Source organism: Aplidium turbinatum, chromosome 6 (genome assembly GCF_918807975.1).
Source record: "Aplidium turbinatum chromosome 6, kaAplTurb1.1, whole genome shotgun sequence".
Taxonomy (NCBI): domain Eukaryota; kingdom Metazoa; phylum Chordata; class Ascidiacea; order Aplousobranchia; family Polyclinidae; genus Aplidium; species Aplidium turbinatum.
The window spans coordinates 14471459-14496514 of record NC_137477.1 but is presented as its reverse complement, the minus strand read 5'-3'; the positions used below and the strand labels follow the sequence as shown (position 1 = coordinate 14496514).

The following is a 25056-nucleotide window of genomic DNA, read 5'->3' as shown; positions in this document are numbered from 1 at the left end:
ACTTATAGTTTTTTTGCAGTTTTGTGTCTTAAAAAGATAGGTTTATTCGAAATAGAATAAGCCTATTCCTGTACATTGTAACATAGTACGAAAGCAGACTAGCCAAATCCCTTAAATTTCACTACTTTAATGAGCCATGTACAACGGGCCAAATACGGTATAGCTCGCAATCGCATGTGGCGTATAATAAACAATATAAGAGTGTTTAACGAATGCATTACCGCACCATGCCACAGGGCGGAAGAAGGCCAGTAATGTTTATTACATTGAAACTTAGGATATCAATCGCAATAACTCCATAATCCATCAAGCACTTGTTTTGCTTTGCTCGCAGACACGAACCAGCAGGAAGTGAACAACAGCGCTTTAAATAATTGGATCGAGGCGAATCTTCATCTCTGCCTCCCGCAACGATAGATTGTTTCCTTGCCACTGCTTCCAAACAATACCACGGTCGCTGATCGTGTAATTAGAAAAATATTCTCCGTTTAAGTTAGCATCGAAGCATTGACCGTACCACCACCCTCCGCTGTGCCGCACCGCGCAGCTGCCGCCCACCCATTGGTCATTGTCCTTGTTTCTGGTGCTAAACTGAAGCTGGTTGTGGAACTGCAATTAAGGAATCTCCTGCAAATTAATCAAAATAATCTTAAAATCAAAAAGTTGGGATAAGGCTAAATACATTTGCTAAGCCGATAGAAATAACAGTTGCTTAATTATTATAATTATCAATAACGCCATTTGAAAATTTAGAACGGTTTAAACCAGAGATGTACGTATACGCCGTAGACTTTTTGTTTACGCTAACGCTTGCAGCCACATTTTTTTGGATAGTTGTCGCTTGAGGCTACGCCGTAAAGTTTTCGCGGTTTTTTTAGCGCATAGCGTCAACGCATACTTTTTAATGTCTTAGCTGTTGTTTGCATTTTTTTTTTATCAAACTTCAAATTTTGAAGAAGTTGAAAGAATGTTTTCAATGGGCAAACCATATTGAAACCAAAACGCAGCAAAATGTTAGATGAACACTTTCAGATGTTTGTGTTTCTTCGTGGAAATTCAAAATAAAATTTGTTTGTTTCGAGTGGTTTATACCGTGTGAATGTTTGGCACCTGGCAAACAAAATGAGTTTACGCTAGTGTATGCGCTGACGCCGCCAACTTTTTTTTACAAGTTACGTTGACGCATGCGGCGAATGGTTTTTCGAACGTTTGCGTTTACGCTGACGGCGTCAATATTTTTTGTATGCGCGTAGCCTACATCACTGGTTTAAATGCTTGCTATACCATTATATTGTGTTATACTATCCGTCCATACCCCATTAGGCTACCCCACATACTATTATGTTTGTTTTGTTTCATCTGTTAGTTATTTTTAAAGCACATTACATTTTTATATCCAGAATGTGATTGCAAGAAGTCACAGTTTTTAAGTGACATAGTAGCCTAGTAACCTTATCAAAATTCGAAGTGTGTAAACCTCATGTGTAACAATATGCTTAAAACTGACTATTGCATAAAAGTTTAAGGAAGATTGGATGCGATTTTTGAAATTAGAATCTCAAAACTTGCCTAAAATCGCTCTTAAACCTCAATTATCATAAGCTTGATTTAAATTGTTGAGTTGTATTATCAGTGAAAAACTGAAAATGCTGACTCACTAAAGTAAAATCAATCGATTTCACAATGTGTTTCGAGGAGGCTAAGAAGCAAAGGTTAGAGAACACAACACCAGAAAAAAATTCTCAAACTTTCATGTCTGGTGGCCCCCTTCCATAGACTCTCAACATTTGTGGCTGAGATTGTAAATACAAGTGTCATGATACCGGTAGGTCTATAATTAATATCATGGGTTTTGCAATGTCATGGCAAAGATATCTAATAAAAACTTCTGCTCGTGCCCCCTGAAAACGCTCCGTGCTCCCTTGGGTGGGGTGGGGGGGGGGGTAGAACTCTGGTTGAGTAACCCTGATCTGTACAGTCTATGATAATACTGTGCAACTTTTGTATACGGCTTGACCCTCAAAGTGACATTCTACGTTGACATCAGCAACAGATTGTATGGTCCTAATGGAAGCCGAATCCAATGCTTAGATAAAAACAAGAGCCCACGATCTTCCTTTTTTTAATTAATCAGTAAAGTTGCTTTTCGGATAAAGTCAGAACTAGTATCGTCACCTTAGCATCGTCGTCAAAACAATGAATTCACATAGTTTTGCGCTAAGTTCTTGGATTTAATTGCTAGTTAGGCGTAGGGAAAAATTAGTTTTTGGGGGTGCAAAAAAAAACTCTTGCCCAAGTACAATTAAATGCGCACAAACACTTTTGCAGAAACACAACAAAGCTTACAGCGCCTGATTTAAAGTTACAAACTGCTCTCAATAGTCTGGTCTGGCTCCTACGCCTACTGCATAGTAGGCCTATAGATGTAGTTTTTATTTGCACCAACCTGCAGTGCCATTGAAACCACTGACACTCAACGTGTAGTTGGTTGAAGCATTTCCAATTGAGAACGAACTAAACACAGTTCGTCAGCAAAGTAAAAAAAAGGGTAAGCTACCGGTTTAAAAGTAGGCTACGTTATAAAAAAACACAGTTTCTTGCAATGACAACGTTTGCGACAGTATGGGTTACTGTAGTTGTACTAAATGTTTGCATAGCCTACCGACAAAGTCTGAAAACATCAAAAAAGATTGCTTCTTTTCTAACAACGCTATCGGTTTAAAAGTAAGGCTACGTTATAAAAAAAAAACAATTTCTTGCAATGACAACATTTGCAACAGTAGGCTATAGGCTACTGTAGTTGTAAATGTTTGCATAGCCTACCGACAAAGTCTGAAAAAAATCAAAAAAGATTGCTTCTATTCTAACAACGCTAACAAATGATAAATAACATGCATTTAATTTCCTTTTTGCCAAGGAGAATGGAAGTTGGAAGAGCTCACAAAAGTTGAAAAATACATCCTTGCAAGAAAAGTAAATGCAGTGATATACCAAAAGATGTTATAAAAACTTGGCATAAGCATGAAATCGACAAAAACTACATTCTGATACACACTGACCTGTAGAAAGCGAAGGCAGAACTGCTATTCCAGTCTTTTATTTCCACTCTTAGTTGGTATCTGCCAGTGGCTGTGATCTGGTGCATCTTATTCAGTCCTGAAAAATATTTTTAACTGTAAGCCTAAATCTTTTGACATGTATTTGCATGGCGTGCCGCAAAACATAATGAAAAAGGAGGAAGCCTACAAAGTTTTCAAAAATTTCTAAAGAAAGCCACAAGTTCATCTCTCTGTTGTAGCCTGATCAGCAAGCAACTCAAGTTGCCGTTATGGTAGGCCTATAGCCTACTTACGTAATTGCAATAAGAGTCGGTCATTTCTAACACAATTTTAAGCAAATCCATCAAACAGACAAGTTTGAAAATGCTTTAAGTTGTTATTTCGTACTTCAAAAAAGCAGAAAAGTTGAGTTTATCGGCTATGTTGAATAACCAACCACCCGTGCACACCAGTAGCGTAGCCAGGAATTTTAAAAGGGGGGGGGTTTGACCACCCAGCGGTGGGGGGCCTCCCCCAGAAAATTTTGAAAAATTACTTTGAATTTGGTGCATTCTGAGAGCATTTTCAACAAAAATGTGGGTACGAATATTCCTGTAAAATGGTGCTGTCTGGTAGCATGGCAAAAGAAAAAGATCATGTTTTCTTCGGCATTTTTCGGAAAGAAAGCTAAGTCTCTGTGTTTTCTTGTTGCTAATTCCTGGCTGAGACGTTTGAATGTTTGGTATTGGCAAAACTCGCTCTTTTAATGCAATTTTGTTTAAAACTAGGCAATTTTTTATTAGACTGAAAGCATCATTTTCAACATCGTGACGTCACACGCTTGCCAAAGGGGGGTTGTAACCCCCAACCCCACCCCCCCCCCCCCCCTTGGCTACGCCACTGGTGCACACTGCATAGCTTAACTACCACATGTAGTGTTAAATAATTGTTGTGTAAAAGTGAATGGTTTTGATAACATCTCTTTATTGTCTTGATGATTACTTTCCAGTGACCGTAGCTAGGCCTACATCATTTTAGTCTTACACAGTTATTTAAGTTCTCATCCCATCTCTTTACGCAGCTATTTAAGTTCTCCACTTTCTGGAAATCTTGTCCATAATAAGCGCTACTGTGCTAGCAACGCCACATCATTAAGTCCCTATTTCTAAAAAATGTCCTTGTTTTTGACTTGAGTTCTTAACTTTGTCTTATTTTCAACAATTACAACACTTCTATCTTTTTTTTGAAAAACTGTAGCCAATATCAATAAATGATATCGATGTGAGAAGCATCCAACGCGCATCAAATGGGCCCTGCTAAGTGATCAAACAATTGAGTAGCCTACGAGAAAGTTAAAGGGTTGGCGTAGGGACAGTGATGTACGCGCATACAAAAAATATTGATGCCGTCAGCGTAAACGCAAACGTTCGAAAAACCATACGCCGCATGTGTCAACGTAACTTGTAAAAAAAGTTGGCGGCGTCAGCGCATACACTAGCGTAAACACAAGCATCTGAAAGTGTTCATCTGACATTTTGCGGCGTTTTGGTTTCAATATGTTTTTGCCCATTGAAAACATTCTTTTAACTGCAGCACTGGAAGGTATTGGCATGTTGTAGCGAAAAAAAAAGACATTAAAAAGTATGTGTTGACGCTATGCGCTAAAAAAACGCGAAAACTTTACGGCGTAGCCTCAAGCGACAACTATCCAAAAAAAAATGTGGCCGTAAGCGTTAGCCGTTAGCGCAAACAAAAAGTCTACGCCGCAAGTCTACGGCGTAGAATTTGCGGCGTATAAGTACATCTGTGCGTAGGGATAGTCATGGGATGGTAGAAGTACGAAGTACGGGATTGCTCACTCAAAAAAAGATAGACTGAAGGGTTATAAGTGTTATGACAAAATTTGGTGCATTTACAGCTTATAAAGTGTACCACCATATGTCCCATACCCAGGTGTAGCGTGTATCATGTGACCTGTCCACGCCTGTACAAACTGTGTATTGCCAAAGTAAATGCATATGGAAATACGTTATATCATGTTTATTTAATACTATTCAAGTCATGATAATGCAGCGTAGACATCACGCTACAGTGGCAACCGTAGATAGCCTCACACTGCTGCAGTAAGGTTCTGCCGATGTTCTAAAACCAGTAGTGCACCCAGAAAAAAATTTAGGGGGGGGCTAATTCAGAAATATCGGCCGAGTGATTTGCGACAATAGTGACAGTGACAATAGGCCAACGCCCATCCCTTTGATTAATATTAAAGGCACTCACGGCCCACAACCCACCGGTTGCCAATGCATCAGGATTCGCTCTCTCATTCAGATTAAAAGTTGGCCTAGTGAACCCCATGCATCCTCATCCCTACGTCCACTCTCGCAATCTTCTACAGATCTCGACTTTTTCGTCATGTATGACAAAATAGAATTAGCTTTCTGTTTGCAAACACAAATTAAGGCGAAAACAACAACTAGCACGAAAACAGTTTGAAACAAAACACTAATTTTGCAAACAGTAAATTTGATTTGGACATTTTCCTACTTAGCCTATCAAAATTCAAAATTAGTTTGTATTTTCAACTAAAGTCCCAGACGCCTTTGCCTCTCTGCTCAAATGTCGTATAAAGTTTTACACAGGCCCGGATTTATGGGGGGAAGAGAGTGCAGGTGCCCCGGGCCTCCCTTTTGAAGGGCCCCCGACGTGGAAAAAATGTGATTTTGTGAAATTTTTTGCTCGGAAGCCCCCAGATCTAAAAGTGCCCCAGGCCCCCCCATCAGCTAAATCCGGTTCTGGTTTTACATGTCCGTGTGACTTGGCATTGACGTACGGTACATCGGTTATGTCCGGCAGACATTTGGCCACGAGAGTACGGGAGCATCTGAACTTTAGGTACCGGTAGTTAAAGAAAAGTGCCATCAAAGACCATATCATGGAGTGTTCTTTTTGCACAGATCAAAAATTCTCTGCTGACATTTAAAATTTTCCGCAAAGGAAAACCCAATTTCACACTAAAATTCAGGAAGCAGTGGTAATCAAAAGCTACAACCCAAATTTAAACAAACAATTATTTGTTGGAGGCGCGTCCATTCTCCTCAATATTTACTTGATGTAGGCTATCACGTTCTCTGTGCTCTGTGGTGCAATTTTTTTGTAGTTATTTATGCAGTTGCCTTTTCTTAATGTGATTTTACCTTCAAGAAGTTGAAATTTATTGCATTTTTATAACTATTTTCAGGTTCCTGATAAGGGCTCAAGTTAAGCCGAAAACATTCGACTGTTAAAACTATTTGTAAATATTTAAAATATATTGTTATAATGCTCAGCCCTGTTGTATTGTTGTGTCTTATTCATATCTCACCTGTAAGCAAAAGGTATAAATGGGGAACATACAAAACTTCATTTTTGATGGCGGGTTTGGGGGAGGGGCTTGAGCCCCTTTAGCCCCATGCTGGGTGCGCTACAGTCTAGAACCCAAAATTTCAAGCAAAATATAGCATTTGATTTGATGAGAATGAATTTACGTCAAAGCAAAAAGAAAATTTTGCAGTTATGCCAATTTTTGAATATCGCGGTGACCCTCCAGCTTTCCATATCGCAAGGAAAATCAGTAACGTGGGTCATCCCGGTATTTTCCTGGACCCTGTCCTTAGGTTGGCGAAGCAAATTGATCTGCCAATAGCAATGAAGGATGAGTTGTTCGATGAGGACTCGACTTGCTCAAGAAAAGTTCAGATGATGTGTTGAGCAAGGATGAACCTGAGGACAAGTGGAAAAGATCTTTACTGGAGATCACTCTATTTCGTTGCTCTACAAGCTGATTAGCATTATCCTTTCCCTTCCGGTCAGCAATGCGTTTGTGGAAGAAGAATTCTCTGTTGTTTCGGCTCAGTGGAAATGGAATAGATTTAATGAAATGACAGTCAACCCTCTGCTACAAGTAAACTTAAACCTAGACCTGAGCTGCCGTGAGATGCACGAAGTATTTTCTACAAACAAGGAGTTGCCGGAACAGATTGTTTCTGGTAAAAGCAAGACACGTGATATGCTACGACTAGTAGAAATGTAATAATTTGTTCAAAAACATTTGCTTTGTGTCGTATGAAAATTTAATTTTTTGGTTGTTCTAATTTTGGGGTTCATGTCGATGGCAACCCTGAGTATAACCTATATAGCCTACCACGTTTTATTGCATCTTAAGCATTATCGTGCAATGTGAGTCTTCCTTTGCTTGTATTTAGTTGATATAATAAGGTTAGTATTTATATAAAAAGGTTCTTTAAAAATATATATATATAATATAAATCAAATGTAGTTATTACTATCTGAAGCCTTTACAAATTGTTTCACCTAACGGATCATCAGAAGGTCTTATTCAAATAGAATCTATTTGAATATTTATACAAATTAGATTCTATTTGAATAAGACCTTCTGATGATCCGTTAGGTGAAACAATTTGTAAAGGCTTCAGATAGTAATAACTACATTTGATTTAATTCGCTCTGCTTTGCCTTTTTGCTTGGCATTGAGCACTTTTTGTAGTATTAATAGTTTTCATTGTTTTTATATATAATATATATTTGAAAACAAAGTTTCTTGATCTTGATTTTGTTTCAAAATAATCTAAGTCTCTCACTGACGAATTTCGTTTAAGTTTGCTCAGAAATTTAAGCAAATTAGCTATGAGCTTGAAGTGAAATTGAGATGCACAAGGTTCTAATGACAAAAAACGCACAACCTCAAATTCATTAAAGTACGCAATAATAGCACAATGAGACGAATTAAAAAACACAACTGTAACAGATGGAAATATGGGAAAGCGGAATGGTTGTGTAATCTTGCCTGCAAACAAAACTAATGACAAAAAGAGTGAATGACTGACTGATTGATGGAATATCACCACTTACCAAGCCAATATTCATTTGAAATGTTCCCGAATCCCTGCTCGTACTCTGGAAAGTCTAAGTTGAAACCCACTGAGCCATCCCTTCGCTTCTGTATAACCTGAACAAGAAAATTTGTACAGCCAACTCGGTTTAAGCTGTGATTTATTGAAAACCTATTTTCATAATTTGACAAAGCATTGAGGGCGAAGCATACGCTTAGAAAATTCAGCACTTAGCCACTTACGTAGTGCTGGTGTGAACTTTTGTCATCAATTTGATGATGTAGGACTACCTCATCTCACCAAGCAGAAAAAAAATACATTCAAGTCCGATTAAAAACGAAACAAGTGCGATCAGTAACTTAATTTATCAACACAAAAATAGATCAAAAACATAGTAAGTTTAAATAAACACTATACGGGGGCAATTGTCCGGGGGGCGAAATTTTTTTTCCCACGAGATTTTTGTCTCATTGATTCTAGTCACTCTAAAAGTAAGACTTTCCGAAAGTGTTTTGAGAGATTGGTTGATTCAGATTGCGAAATAACTATTTGCCAATGAAATTGTGCAATGATAATAAAATATAAGCTTTTCCTAACCCTACTTTTTTGAAAAGCTCTTGTGCACCGCAAAAATTAATTTAAAGAAAAAAAAGTTTGACTACGACGGGTGTCGAACCCCCGTTCTTCCGATCAGTAGGCAGAGGATGAAACCACTGAACCAACCGTGCCAACAAGAAAGTGTTGCATTCACACGGTTTTAATACAAACTTTTACCAAAATATGTAAATGAGACAGAAATCTGGTGGGAAAAAAGTTTTCGCGTCCGGGGGGGGCTATTGTCCTAGATCCTAGTTTTATACCTAAAACATTTGGACTACACCGTTTTAACCCTTAAAAAGTTTCAACTTTCCATTATGGTCTCACTGCATTGGAGACGTTTCTCGTTAATTATTTCGCGATATGTCGAAAGTGAAAACTCTTACGTAAGGGGTCGTAGGACCCTAAAGTATAGCCTACTGGTAGCTTATATAGCGTACTGGATTGGTGGATTCCGTAAAGACAATGAAAACAGATGAAAAATAGAAAAGATTGAGTTAATTGAAAATTAATGACAAAATTGAATTACAGCAAAATCAATAACTTTGGAAACTCCAGCTTTGTGCCCAACAAGATCCAATCCCACTAGGCACCCCTTGCTTCAGTGTCGCATGATCGAGTCTAGTCTCTTGTTTCTAGTTTTAACCATAATAAGTAGTTTAAGAATTTTCAAATAGACTACTACTGACCGTCCAACCCCCACCATCAGTTTCCATGTCGCAATATACCAAAACGTTACTTCCATTGATTGTGATGTTATAAACCCCACTTTCGACTGTCCCAATACCATCAAGCAGACCTAGGCAATCTGTAAAAATGAGTTTATTAGCTAGTGAATACAATATGGACTTATGTAGGGTGTTCAATATTCATTCGTGGAAAAACAATACATAATGTGTTTTTTTAAATTCGCATTGGTTGATATTGCAGTAATATTATTATTTATGCTGCGCAAACCGTAGCCTATTTTCGTAATGGCTCAGGACAAGTTTTTTCTCGAAAATGATTTGCTCATTTAGTACGCTAGCTTATTCTTGGTTTAAAATTTCTGCCAATGCCGTTAAACTCAGAATTCAAAAAAGCCTGAATAGTGTATTTGCTTTCATGTAGGTCAAAGCTGGGTCCTATAAAATTAATGTTCTTATGAGAACTTACTAAAGTGACAACATATTCAACACAAGATAACTTAATTGTTGCTTAGTTAAAGAAACATCCTGAGTGATCGTCGGTTGATGAAAATTCAGGAAAATCCAACACCAGGATTTCAAATTTAGTTCCAAAATCTCAACCCTATGGGCTCTAGCATGTCCCAGCGTCATTGCATAAACTGTGATCTAGTTATAATAACGTTCACAATAATATTCACAGCAAAGATCGCATACAGTTTAACAACTTGCCCTTAGTAGATCTGGTTTGTACGTCGCAGTACACGGTCACGACGCTACCTTTCACCGTCAGGTTAGAAAGTCCTCTTGCATCGATGTCTCCGGTACAATTGCTTATCACAGGATATTCATCTTTTTGAACATAAATCAAGTCAAATTATATCATAAATTTCAAATATATAATCAAAATATATCAAGTAAAACTAGGCAAAATATATCGGAGAATCTGTAGTGGATAAGTTTAATTTTATAAAGAACTGGCGAGAAAGTTTTCAATGCAAACTTGCAATGTATCCGCTCAAGGCCACTTACGCTTAAAAGTAGCCTATACGGTTACCGTAACAGCATCACAGAAGCTTTTTATCTCTACTACATAGCCTAACCTAGATAGCCTATCATGATTTACTGAGACACATGATACACAGGTTAAAAAGAAAACTAGGTCGATCATACTTCCAAAATGTTTATCTTCACATGGAACAAGCAATATTGTGTCAGAATTGCAAAAGTTTTATGTCAAATTATTACAAAAAAAAAAAAGGTAAACGTTTGTTGAAAAAAGTTTATTTACTAACCAACTCGTTGCTTTCCGTTTATAATTTGTATTTCGCAATACACCAGCACTTTGATACCATTAACTGTGACGTTTCGAATGCTACTGGTATTTAGACCTGTAGTCAATAATTCGCGACAATTTTTCTCTCTCCCTGGAAAAGAAAAGTACCGTAGTCTATAAGCTACTCATATACAAAGTAGTCCACTTATGTACAGTACAAAGAAATGTATTAAGTTCCATAAACAAACTATATTACAAGTTTAGAAGTTTTCTAAGCCGCGTGCAACAAGATAGGGAACTGATGAACTGCATAATTCTAAAACAACTTAAATTCTTCGGACAAATCATTTAAAAAGAAGGTAGCCTGTAAAGATTTTTGCTTAAGCAGCCGCTTCTTTGGAGGGTTTGCCTGTGGCTGACAGAAAACAACATTTTAATCAAATTGGCTATCAAGAACGCCATGGTACACAGCAGGAAAATGGAAACGTTTGCAAGCGATAACCATCTACAGTACATAACTAGGGCAAGTCAACAAAGTCAAGTTTATTTTAGTAACTTATTGCTGTGTGGTTTTAAGTAAGAGTTCTGGACACAAGGAGGAGGTTTTAAAATCTTAATTGATAAGTTGATAACAAGTCAATTTTTTATTTATTGTTCAAGTTTTCAATTTTTGGTCAATAAAGTCAATTTTATGTAATTGACACGTTTAGTCCAAATGTTTTCTTTTAAATGTTGTGTGAGAAAAACTGATAGGCTAATGCTTCAACAACTTTTTGTTTATCAATCTCAATCTGTGCTTCGTTTAGCTTCTTAACATCAAAAACATTTCAAAACAATAACGATATTTTCAGAATAATGTGAACATCAAAAGACCAGAAGCTTGATTGAGCGCCGGTTCGACGCCACTCAAGAGCATGTGACTGTGTCTTTAGCAAGACACCAAACGGCTTGCCATCGATTGCGAAATGGCGCCTTTGCGACTATAGTCCTTGATTTCTTTCATGATAATGAACATTACACTGCTCTAGAAAGAAATACCTACAGCCCTTCTTAGGGCTATGGCCTACTGAACCGAACATTAGGTCACATTCAACTCTTGTTCTTGGTGAACGTGATGTTTATGGAGGAGTTAGCTGCCTGCTTATATGGCCTTTAGTCGTGCCTTATACAGTATGTTCTATTGAGGATTTTAATGTTTTTTCGTTGATTTACAATTTTTGTTTTGTTCAAGCAGCCTTATTTTAAATATAAAATGCAAGAAACAATGGTTCGTGTAGTCAATTTTTTTGGATCTTTTCTAACTTGCTCTAGTTATAACACATTATAACGTCCGCATAATGTCGCTTCTGCCTTTTTCTAGACCTCTGTTATGTTTGGCATATATTGCTTTTCGTTTTGATGGTCAAAATTAAAACAAAATTAACTGATAGTAGCCAAATCTAGTTCATTAAAGGCTTCATCGACTTTGATAGCCTACATACGACGAAGACGAAAAGATGTATGTGTGGCGTAATTCCCTTTTAAAATACTGCCTGCGTCTGAAGAGTGTTGGTCCGCTAGAGGTCGCCAAGGCTGGAACGTGGCTCCAGGCTTGCCAGATTGGCCTTTTTACGGCCAAATTTGTTAAATTTGGCCTTTTTTGAAGTGGTTGGCCGACAAATTTTTGTTTGGCCTTTTGACTTTTTTTGGCCTTTTTTTAAATTTCCTGATTGCCAAAAGCGTTTTGTTTAGATTTTCTATGAAAACTGCAAGAAAAAATATTCAGGCAAAAGGTGTGCTAAAGAGAGGCACGTTGGCAGCCGCTGTGGTGCCATGACATAAAAAATGATAGCAAATAGAACCCTATCAGGTTCTATTTGATATAAATAATTACAAAAAAATATATTGTTGCAGTTTGAAATATATTAGCAATTTTGTCTTATACTTTGGTAGATCTGTACTTCAGCTAAACTTTTATATGAGATGCAGCCTAAAAAGTGGAAGACCAGTTATGACAGTGGCGCCGGAACAAGTTTTGACTAGGGGCTAGGATTATGAAAAAAGAACACTTTTGTGGCTGATAGGCCAATTTTTTTTTAAAGTTTAAAGATAAAGCGATAATGTTTATCTATCAGCTCATTATCGAATAATGATACAAGTGTCCAGTATACAAAGAACAATGGCACGGAAGGGCATCATGCTATGTTATAATGATGTCACCGACTGTGATACAAAATTTTGTGTTGTGAATATTATGTTAAGGCAAAAATGAAAGATTATAATTAGGCTAAAAGCGAATAGCAGAAATTGCTATATTGCAAAATGTGCAGTAGTTTACATGACCTCAAAAGACACCATTGCCCCCTGTCCCCCATCCTCAAGCACCCGGTTCCGGCGCCCCTGGCCGTAGGTATAATTCCAATTGGGATAAAACATACTTTTGAGTGAAAAAAGCTGCAGGTGGACCGGAAAATTCTTATTGCAAGCTTTGTCACATTACTATAGCTAGTATAGCACCAAAAGCGAGTAATCTTTGGAGTCATAAAAAGTTCGAGAAGCACAAAAAAGAGCCCCAGATAATTTGCAGAGTAAGCTATCGTTTACCGGTACTCCTAAAGAAAATGAAAAAACAAAAACCGCAGAAATACCAATCGCAGTTAGCGTAGCATGCCATTGTTCTGTAGCTTTGATTGATCATTTAAGTGAAATTATTAAAGCTCATGGAAAAGAGACTGATTTCAAACTCTAAACAATTTTGGATTGGTGTGCTAGAGCACCCAAGTTTTAAAGACATGGCACATTTTGCTTTGGATTGCCTAGTTGCCCCAGTCCGTAATGCTGTGGTCGAGAGAATATTTTCTCTCGTTTTTAATGTGAAAACAAAGCCAAAAAGCAAGATGCAACTGCAACTCCTTCACTCGATCATTAGAATAAGATCTCGCCTTGTGATTTCTGGAAAATGCTGTAAAGACTTTTTTGCTGCAACCAAAATACTGCAACTGTTCAACTCAGAACACATGTACAATTGTACATTGTACAATATGTCTACTGTTGACATTGATGCTGGCTCCACTGATGTAGACAATATTGAACTGTTTTATTTTAAAATAATGTATAGAGCATATGTTTTTTTTTCAAATTTCTGCCACCCAAAAATTTTTGAAGCATAGAACTTCTGGGTGTGAGTGGCTTATAATGTAGGTTTCTTCGTTCTGCAAATGATCTAATAACTTTTGTAAAATTTTGCCAAAAAATCTTTGCTGATGATGTTACTTAATCTTTTCTTGTGCGTGTTTGCAAATCTTTGATGATATGTGATAATACTGTTTTCAAACTAAGTTATTTGCCTCACAAATACTGTTACAATGCTTATTTTATCTTGTTTGAGTTTGGCTTTTTTTCTAACTATTTGGCATGAAGTTGGCCTATTTTTTTGGTGAGTTGGCTTTTTTTGCAAATTTCAGTCTGGCAACCCTGCTTGGCTCGCGCAAGAATCTAACACTTGACACTTTTGACAACACCACTCGGCGGCAAGGCGTAAAGGAAAACCACCCAACCAAAAGACAGTAATCAAAGAAAAGAATGACATTCGGAACATTAATTCAAGGTTAACCCTGAACTTTGACTCGGAACATTGATTGTAGTGTTATGAATATTATTGTGTTGGTCTACCCTGGTTTAAATTATATTAACTTATACAAAGCTTACTTTTGTGTGATGTTAATAGGCAATGCACTCTAGAAGACATAAGGTTAAAACTTCGCCCCTTCTGAGCTAGGAGTCGTACATCGGTAGTGCTTAGCGAACACTATCCGACAATAAGAACCCCATTCGCCAAATCTGTTTTGGATCGTGGATCACATTCGATATTTTTAAAAAGTAAAATTAAAACAAAAGTGTATTAAAAAACGCTTTTCGGAACATTAAAGCTGGATCACATAGTCAAGACATGATCTGCTCGCTGGCCTGATGACTGGAGTAGCCGCTTCTGAGTCGGTAGATGTGCGAATTGGATATCCTGGAGTCACACCACTGATCTGATGAAACTGACTTATAGCCAGAGACGTAGCCAAGGGGAAGGATGAGGATGGATGCGGAGGATGCGCCTGGAAGCAACTTTATGAATAAACAACATGTATAAAGAGTTGTTTTGTGTGTGTGGTTTTGTTCAAAGAACAATTTTAGGGTAGATAAACAACGCGACATTACCTCTCAGCAACATCTAATCAATAAGGTACTTACACCGAACACTTCCGCAATAGAGAGGTCGTATTGACAATGCCATCACTATGGTCCTTGACAATTCGATATGACGACATACACTATTATAAGTAGCGAATATTTCACTATCCCATGGAAATATGTGGTTTTTCACTCGATTGCACCATAACATTTAAGTTGAATATAAGAAGAAAAAAAGTTAGGTCTATAAAAAAATCACGTGTTTGAGTCAGAGACATTTCATTCAACATGTTTACTTGCGAGATTTGCGGTCAGTGTAATACCCAAAAAAGAAGCTTAGAGAGACACAGGAAAAAACATTTAAATATTAGATTGATCTGTGAGTTATGTCAACAATCGTTTGCGAAAACTTACAGTCGGTCTCTGCATGCCAAAGGATGCAAAAAGTAAGTGTGTGTCTAATCAATTTTAGATCAACAATCTAATTGATCGTAGCCTACTAGCTGTAAACATGTTTTGTGGCCTAATCATGATGCGATAATAGTCAATCTTTTTGTCTGGATTGTTCACACGCATTGTTAAACGCCTGACTTTACAAAGTAACGCGGGTTCGAATCTCTACAAGTATACAAAACAGAAATAACCTTTCAGATAAAAATTCTCACAAGTCTTTTGCAAAATATTTCAAAATAGCTCTTTTGCCCCACTTTGTAACGTATTAAATTCTTGCAGACGAAAAACAGAAATTGGTATAGTTGATTCACTTTACTACCGTTCAGTTCCTTATTTTTGACAGCGCTCTAACTGTAAAATATTGACAGGGAGCTCGATTGGTCCAAAAACCAAGCTTCTAACAAAATGGATGAGGAATCAAATTCTGACTTTTGGAAGTGAGTATCTACATGCTTGGTGTAATATTCCTTATTTACAACAGTGCACTAATTGTAAAATATTGATAGAGAGATCGATTGGTCGCAAAATCAGTCTGGTGGTAACATGAACGAGGAACCAAATCCTGCTGTTGGGGAGTGAGTATTGGAATTCTTGGTATTCATTTATAACGTTGTTGTAAACTGTTGATAGAAACGACAATGAGAGAGGGTCGAGAAAGTTTTAAACACACAACTCGATGAAATTTCATTTAAGATCTTTTACAGGAGAGGTGAGGAATCAGCAGACAGAACCGAAACAGGTGAAGAGACAATAGACGATCAACTAAGGTAAGAGATGTAATGTTGAAAACAAAAGTTTAGTTTATGCATATTTTCTTTTGTGTGATGAAAATAAAATGTTAAACCCATTAAAGTTTCTACTAAACTCTCTACCAATATCCATCAGTGCAATGTCTCACAGGAGTATTTTCTTTCAGAACATTTATGACACAACATCACAGCAGCATAGTCGACTCAAGAAATGAAACAAAATTCAAGACGCTTTCAACTTTTCATTATCTCGTCGGAATATATTATAGAAGAGCTTCGCAACCAGTTAATTCATAATTTGAACAGCAAAAACATCGTTTTAAAATTAATAATAGCTTTGGATTTATTTTACACCGTCGCCTGAACAACTCTTTAAAATTTTTCCATGCTTCACATGGCTCAGACACCGTTTTAAAAATGGCAAAATTAATCTCAAACAAAGAGGATTTTTTAGAATTTTTAAATGCTTTATTTCACCAGGATTTTTTAGAATTTGCAAGGCAGCAACGACCAGATAGTTCATGGGTGGTTGAGAAAGTGACAAATGTAACTTTTTTTTATATATAAGTTGCCTAAATTTTTCATTGGGTGTGGGGTCGAGCTACCAGAGTTTATTCTCAATAACCATGGGATTAATGCCTTAAATATCAATAGACATACCAAACGTCAATACTCGGATCATCTTTGCTTTTTCCGTTGTTTAGCCTTGTTTCGTGGGTGTACACTTTGGAACCTGGAGACCACAGCACAATAATACTTTCACATCTATTACACACACTTTCACAAAGACCTCACAAAATTTCAAAGGGTAGAGCTTTGCCAAATTGGGGAAGTAGAAAAATTAATCAAAATCAACACTTTTGTATATTCGTTAGAATGGGATGGAGAGGGAGTTGTACCAAGTCTTGTGCAAAGGAGTCATTGCCACTTTCAGGACACCATGAGCTTGAATTTAGTTTTAAAAAAATTCAGCTACATTTTCAACATGACTTTCTTCGCCAACACATACAAATGCCCAAAATGCCAAAAACATTGGACGACTAACAATAACTATCATCGACACGTCAGAACCTGTGCTTCCAATGTAAAGTAAAAATATGTTGGTGGATCTTATCATACTCCTCTCACAATTTTTGAACAACTTGAGGACATGGGAATGGGAATTTCAGTACCATAATCGGACCGTTATTACAACTTCAGAGCGACCTAGGACATGAGTCTTTGTGTTCCAAAAAGCAACTTCCAAATCCTACTACTACGATTCAATGGGGGGGCTAGGGTTACAATTAGAATTTGTTGAGGGGTTATTCCTGGTAGTTTGGCATACTTGTAGAGCACTGGTTCTTAACCTTTTGCCTTGTCGGCACCACCTTGAAATTACCAACCAGTTCTAGCACCCCCTCTTAAGATTGGCTAAAAAGTAATAGACGCCAACAGTTCAAAATTTTTGTTGAAACCTGGTAAAAACAACTTTGCTCTTAGGTCGTATTATAACAAACCTTGATAATTCAGCATCCCCTCACAGCCTAGGCACAGGTATCGCACCCCTGGTTAAGAACCCCTGTTGTAGAGGCTCTTGATGCAGGGCCGGTTACCGAGATTGACGGAGTGAAGTTTTTGATTGTAGAAGTGTTGATTATTCTATCCATTAGGTGCCGCTGAATGGAGAGCAGTCCTTAAAATGCGTTTCTCAAACGCACACGCCGAGAGTCGAACCAGCGCCGCTTGATCTTGAAGCTCATTCGTTCATGAAGTCACACACTAATCAACTGAGCTATCGGGCAGATGCAGGATTGCAGGTGGCACTTGATAACGTGTCACCCATAAAATCCAGAAAAAACATGTAAATTTTCTGTGTTTTTGCAAAATTTTCTCGTTTTCTACCTCAATCCTACTTTTTATTCCAAGTGGCGTTGGGTACGCATGATTTCAGCAGTACAAAAGTTTCAACAACTACAGATATTTTTTTAAATCCTTTTGTGGTGGTGACAGAAAAAATCTTCAAAACGTAATTTCAATTTTAAACTAAAACTTGTCACTCTAATCTCTACAGAAATCCGGTTTCAATTTGATGAAATTGGTCAAATACAAGGTTTGCGTCTTGATGAAAAACTATTATTGAGCCCAATTTTTTCTCGGTCGGCTGATGAATAGCCCATGGCCTACTCCACTGCGCTTCCGTATCCGATTGACTGATTGTGCCACACTTGCCTGCTTGTAAAAGCGCTGGAGGAAGGCTACGCACACTCGCACAGCCTAATTTGCAATGCTAAATAAAGCTAATAGGCCTATAGTCTACATTCGTAGTATTGCAGAAATATATTTAATTTTTTTGACAAATACATGAAAGTCTACATTTTTTCTACAAACTGTGTTCAAAAACTCTTCATTTTCTTAAGTAAACTTTCTAAAACACAAGAAGCTACAGTTATTGACAAGTGGAGTGGTGTCAAGTGTGAATTTTCGTAAATATTAAGCGTTGGTCGATGAAACGATGCTCTGAGAAATCTTGCCTACGTAGCCTACTCACTAAATAGTAATCAATAAAGTCTCAGTCAAAACCATAGCGATCTATAAAGGTCGCCATGGTCAAAACAAACGAACCAATCACCTACTAATATAGGAGGCAGGAATTCCGACATTAGTCCAATAACAACAAACATCAGTCCTAGAAACGAAAGTAAAAACACCGCTGCAGCTTTTCTCCAGTCCTCAAGAAATTTTCTGGTTCCTAAATTAAATGAGTCAAAGTATAAATAGAACGTAGACAAAAACTTCAAGCAACAAAATCGGAAAAATAGAAGTGAAATATCACGTCAGAGTTGCAAGCTGGCCATATCTTTTAACATCCAGCGTGAATTTGCCAGCTAACAATCAACAAGAAAGATTTGGTTATATCAAACTTTTTTTTTTTTTCTTTTGCGCAACATATCAAGCATGTATCATACAGTCTTATATCAACATATCAGTCTTATATCAAACATGCAGTTGGTTTTAACTCTAAATCAGTGGTTCCCAACCTGGGGATAAATTACCCCCGGAGGGTAATTTGCCTGTTTTTGGGGGGTAACGAGACCCGATTTAGAAGCAGTGAAGCAAGTGAAGGTTGTGAACTTTATAAAAGCGAAGGAATTGAACAGCCGTCTTTTCAAGGAACTGTGCAAGAAGATGGAAGAAAGATACGAAGCACTACTGTACCACACAGATCGCCTTACCGAGTACTGTACCACAAGTATGATGGCTGTCTCATGGCAAAGTGATAACACGTCTGGTCGAACTTCGTGAGGCTGCCCATGTTTTTCGGATAAAAAAGAAGTCCGACTTGGCTGAATACTTCTCTAACCAACAGTGGATTTCCCAGCTGTGCTATCTGGTTGATATCTTTGGTGAATTGAACAAAGGCAATCTTTTAATTCAAGGCAAGAATGTAGCTAATTGTGATCGACACTAAAGTAACCGTAGCAGCATTTATCTCAAAGGTTAAATTGTGGAACAAGCGAGTTGGAAGAGGCACAGTTTCACACGCTTGACATGTAGCCTACCTCGAAGGCAATGGACTTGATTTGACAGCGGCGTTGAAGGAGGACATAGCTGACCACTTAGGCCAGCTAGCCAAGAAGATGGACAACTACTTTCCGAATTTGGACACGGCTAGTCTCCAATGGTGCACTGAGCCCTTCACATGTGATGACAGCCAGGTGGATGATGACGACTTTCCGACTAAACAAGAATTTATCACTCTCCAAATGAACGAAGAGTTGAAACTTGATTTCAAGGGGGAAAGGTTGAAACCTTTCTGGATTAGCAGACTCCAGGACACACCAACATTAGCGACACAGGCATTAAATATTCTGACAATTGTTTCAACAACGTAAGGTTATGAACAAAGATTTTCAACTGTCTTGGGAATGAAGACAAAGAAGCGCAATCGCCTGGATGTCGAAAGCGACGCAAGAATCGCCCTCAGTACCACAAAGCCCAGGATCACAAAGCTGGCGGCTGAAGTCCAGGCCCAACTTTCCCATTGAATGTTTACCACGCATTTTTATCTTGTATTCAGTATTATATTGCATTTTGATTGTCATAGTTAGCCCTTTGAAACACATAGCAAATCCCTGATAGCAAAAAACACTTTTGTTTTTGAAAATTGATCGTGGGGGTAATTGGCTCACTTCAGGGTGGAGATTAGGGTAACAGCCAAAAAAGTTTGGGAACCACTGCTCTAAATATTCTAAATTAATGAACAGCGAGTTTAGGGCTTTCAGCGCCAGCCGCTGGATAGCTATGATAATGTCAGGGTCTCAGGGAAATCCAATTAATTTACTTCTGTAGACGTCTAATCATTTTAGATAAAATTGATTTAGAGCAGTGGTTCCCAACCGAGGTGCCGCGGCACCCTGGAGTGCCAATTGCAATGCTCAAGAATGCCGCGAGATATTGAGATATTGCAATACTGTGGCCCAATCTTTATTTTAACTTTAACCCGTTAAGTGCAGAATTTATTAATTTATTTTAACTCTAATCCGCGGTAAGCCTTTGTTTTTTCGCCCTGAAAAAACAGCGTAAGAGATTTTGACTCGTTGCTGTTCTTTCCATAAAAACGTCCGCCCGATACCTCAGTGGTTACGCACCCGGCTCAAGATCACGCGGCGCTGGTTCGACTCTCGGGGTGTGCGCTTGAGCAACGCATTCTAAGGACTGCTCTCCATTCAACGGCACTTAGTGAATGGAATAATTCCCCTGCAACAACACTTCAACAATCGGAAAACTTTACTCTGGCAATCTCGGTAACCGGTCCTGCGTCAAAAGCCTCTACAAGTATGCGAAACTACCAGGAGTAACCTATCAAGGCTTTGGCAGGATAAAGATTCAAAACCAACCAAACCAAAACCATCATTATTGCCAGGTTTCATGATTTTATTTTGCGTTTCACGGCGCACAAAGTCGAATTGCAGTGATGGATTATTATCAGATTGTGTGAACCAGCACGATAATAAAATTACACGATTGTTTGCAAACCATTATAAAATTAGAAACTTTTGTTGGATAAAAATTGGACGAGTTCTGGATAAAAATTATACTATACAAAATTATGCGCACCATACTATACAACTCATTCTGTGTTATTTCATACAGTTATTTGAAATACAGAAACCTCATAAAATTGATCCAGTTTTGCCAGGGTCCCGCAAACTATATTTATCTCTTTGATAGGGTGCCGCAAGGTCAAAAAGGTTGGAAACCACTGATTTCGAGACTAGCCTAGTTCAGTTCAGTTGTTTTTATTTTTCACCATCACAGCAAAAACAATACACGTCAACATAGCAAAGATCGAGAAAAAGGTAGAAGCGACAAACGCGAACGTTAAAACTAAGTTGAAGTATTTAGCACGGTCGAAACACCTTCAGAAAAATTTAAGATAGAAAGGAGAATAAAAGAAAATGTTACAAACAAAAATACATAAAAAAAACAACAGCCCATAATATTATTAGCTGAAATTTTCAAGAATTGTATTAATAAACATTTGCTATGAAGATCGGCCATGGTGCGTTATCAAGAGTGCTGATGGTCTTTAATGAACACAACATCTAGATGCGTTTAGCTCATAGCAAAATGCAAGGCAGGCAAAGAAAACCCCACAAAGAAATCCTACCATGGGCAAAGCCATTTCAAGCACAACGCAACAGGCCTTGCACGATTCACAAAATAGTTACAACTTGACGCACGAAACAATGACAAAAACAAATAAAACAAACAAACAGAAACAACATCATGATCTTGCGGAAATTCAATTTTACCTAGGGAAGTTAGGTCTTGCAGATATCAAGCGTGCTTTGATATAAAGTTGCGTCGATAAAGTGATAATTGTTAGGGCAGGTCGATTTTAAAATTTGATATGGAATAAAGTACCGGTAGTTGCCAATAAGTGAAAAACATCTTTCGCAAGTAAAAAAATTAAGTAAAGTGCAACGATCGCTTGCGGAAATACGATTAAATTCTTAAAAGTTGCTCCCCGCGTTTTTTTTGAAAAGCGCGAATATGTAGCGCCGTTAGCGGAAGTCGTCATAACAGCCGCAAACGCGCGGTGACTTTCTCCATACTTTATAGATGATGTAGGCCTACCTAATCACAGTAAGTTAGCGGAATTTTATAAGAATAAGAGACCTGAACAGTGAAAAAGTTGTTGTTTATCTCGAATTGAAATTAAGCACTTAATTCAGTGATAGACTGTAGGCCTAATGCTTGTTATAAGCCTGACGCGTCTCTATATACTTAAGCTATTCATTAGATTGAGTAGCCTAATCAGCTTATCATTACAGCATTGGAAATGTGCTTCTTATGAATATAATAGATCGTTTTGAGCAATGACTCGACAAGCCAGTGAATGAGTTGATCTAAATAAAGTTTTTTTTAAAATCTTATTTAATTTCAGCTAGTATGTGATAAACTTTCTTAATTACAAACTCTTATTGAAACATGCCGAAAGAAAATCCGCGTTTAACACAACTAAGTGATCAGCATCATGGAGGAGGCCCTTGCGAGCTTGCCAAAACGGAACCTAGCACTTATAAACAACTAATTCGATATGATTACCAGCTTAACAATGCTAAAATTAAAAGAAATATTTGGGGTATTGTTTTGCGCATCAGAGAGGATTTAATTAGTATCTGGCAGGCAATAAGCTAAATCCTCGCCAACGTTTGATTGCTGACAAAGCCATCAACAGAAAAATTTAAGATTTATTGAAATAGGTTAAGAATATAAGCTGCATACACGCAAAAGGCCGAGCAAAAGCTAATCTGGGCATGTATTTGTTCGCTGGAAGTTGTGGCATGCAGGGATACTCGAGTCAACTGCAAGCTCTTGGATTGCAAGAAAGAGCACATTCTCTGTGTATTCTCTGCAAATGCCAAAATACCATAGGAACTTGGAAGAAAGAGCTTATCTGATGGATCAATCATCAAACGCTAAAAATTGGTCCTAAAGGTATCTTTCAAATGTTTTTGGTTGATCGATCAGCAATTTCAAAAGCGCAAAATATTGAAAAACGGCTACAAAAACTTCCCCATGACTTCCGCGAGGAGGAAGGCGACATACCTGGACCATCAGAATTACCCGAATGGATAAGTAGCTCAAGCACGTCAAGTTCGGCGTCAGACAAGGTAAGCACGATTTATTTAGTCGATTGAAAGTGATAGGCTACGTATGAATAGGTACCACAATGAAAAAACCAACACGTGCATCATATTGATGTTATTTAATAAGCTCAGTGCACAAAGAGTATAAGTAACCTAAAAATTTATATACCGAAACTATTTTACCTTTGTTTGCCATAAATCCCTGATGTTTGAATGTTTATAATTTAGGCCGGTAACATTTGATTTGTATCACAGATTTATTATTTAATACCCGGTACCGTAAGTTACTTTTTTTTTAATGTCATCGTGTTTTATTTTAGGACAAGCAAGAGTGCCGGCCTGCGAATACAGCACCGTAAAATTTTCTTTTTTCCGTTTAGAGCTTGTTAGGAGTGACTGTATCATCGCTTGGCAATGCATTATTACATAAAACATGTTTTGAGACCGGAAATTGATCTCCGTCACATTATTATGAATAAGTCCAAACTGGATCGAGCCAAAGCAAAAACCAAAGTTATCGGCAAAAAATTACAGACAGCAGCAAAACCTGAACTGTTTTTTTCTTGGCGTCAATAGTAAAAATTTTAGCAGTGTCTAACTTATTTTTGTATTTTTCTAGCGAGCACAGGGCAGCAAAAAAGATTCCATTAGGCAACTGGAATGCAAACGAGTGGCAAGAGTTAGTGGATATCAGCGATCTTGAAAGCCCAAACCCACCACTGACAAAGAAAGTTTCAAATTAGGACCTTCAATCATTCGTTGACAACGATCGGAAGCTGAACATTTCTGATGTAGGCTACCTTCACATTCGCAAAGTGTGGAGAGATGCGTAAAACTGGTTTCGGAAGCTTTGCAAGTTTCCTACGGTTTCGAAAATCGTCACAAAACAATTGTTGTCAAAGCTCTCAGTAGAAATATGCGCCGGCCGTGTCCGTCTTAAGGTCATTATCGTCACTCTTACGACGAATTGCAGTCCGAGCTGTGGCTCAGCTAGCCAACTTTCACTTACTGTAGTTCGCGTATACTGAATATTTGTTTCATTTTTATTAATTTTTTACTTCGAAGAGTACGCCTGAACATAAAAGTTTTCATTTTGAGTTCCCGAAGGATTGAGTCAAAGCAGTTTAAACGAAAAATAAACAACCATTTTCGAAGTTGGTTTTGCGCCATTTAGCGGTAATGCAATTTTCTTTCAAAAATCGAAAAAAATTCAAATCAATTTCCGCAAGCCGTTTCTCATCCGATATGGCTGATATTTCACAGAAGTGAGTTTTTCAGCTAAATCTAACTACCGGTACATTATTCACTTTAATATTCCAAAAAAAGTATAAAATTGACCTGCCCTAATAATTATAAGACCCCAGCCAGCTAAACTTGTCACCTCTGCACCGATCCAACGTCAGCAAACGTTGAATTAATAGTTGTTTTAAAAGAATCTAATATTAGAGCATAGGCTACTAGCCTACTATTTATTTTCAATGCAGTTCTCTGCTGCAGCCTTGCCAAAAAAACTAATTGCCCTGGAAATCCTTTAAAAAGCCATATTTGTTTGGAGTTTAAAAGTTTTTAGTTTAACATTTTGAATGTAATGGGCACTTTGTAAAGTTATGTCTAGGCTATGCTAGGCCATTATTTTTTAAATAATGATCATTGTTAATAGCCTATAACCGATCGGTGTAGCCTAGTATGATTAGTTGTCAAAGGAATTAATATGTAGCCTAATTACTGTACAATATTTTACAACACCTTGAACCCATGCTTCGTGGTGCTTCAGGCTAATACCTGTTCTATTTTAAACATATTCAAGGTTCGTAGGCTTGTTAGCTAGGCTACTGCACCTGTTTCAGAGTAAGATTGAAAGTTGACATTTTCTCCCGGTTTGCGTTCTTTGCTTTCTTCCATCATAAAGATTTTCAAGTCTTATCAGTAGCGCCGTTAACACATGTTTTATGATCGTGAAACTTTACCTTTGCACCAAACTATATTTAAAAATAATACAAACACATAGGCCTAAATGTAGGCTAACCAAAGTTCTGCTGGAAGCAGCTTTTCCAAAACTGAATCTAAGATATGTCAGTTGAATAAATAT

The 25056-nt window shown here is 37.7% G+C and overlaps 1 protein-coding gene across 2 annotated transcripts; it reads right to left on the bottom strand.

Annotated features, from left to right (window-relative positions):
- Window positions 1–2: 2 nt before the first annotated feature.
- Window positions 3–24984, bottom strand: LOC145771909 (uncharacterized). Of its 2 annotated transcripts, XM_082583671.1 has the most exons (9): window positions 24806–24984; window positions 18440–18559; window positions 10485–10616; window positions 9922–10041; window positions 9214–9332; window positions 7947–8043; window positions 3060–3156; window positions 2447–2514; window positions 469–627 (listed from the first exon to the last, which is right to left on the bottom strand). In XM_082583671.1, exons 1-9 carry the CDS (start codon window positions 24870–24872, stop codon window positions 587–589), a joined length of 861 nt encoding a protein of 286 aa, XP_082439797.1. In that variant the 5' UTR covers window positions 24873–24984; the 3' UTR covers window positions 469–586. The 2 variants fall into 2 exon arrangements, with proteins under 2 accessions (XP_082439796.1, XP_082439797.1); XM_082583670.1 differs by lacking the exon at window positions 2447–2514 and having other exon boundaries at window positions 3–627.
- Between the last annotated feature and the right edge of the window lie 72 nt (window positions 24985–25056).

Coding starts and splice junctions, on each gene's coding strand:
- LOC145771909 (XM_082583670.1), bottom strand. CDS start 24,872: ATGATGGAAGAAAGCAAAGAACGCAAACCGGGAGAAAATGTCAACTTT. Junction 18,560..24,805: donor TCAATCTTACTCTGAAACAG/GTGCAGTAGCCT, acceptor CATTTAATTTAG/GAACCAGAAAATTTCTTGAG. Junction 3,157..7,946: donor TTCAAATGAATATTGGCTTG/GTAAGTGGTGAT, acceptor AATATTTTTCAG/GACTGAATAAGATGCACCAG.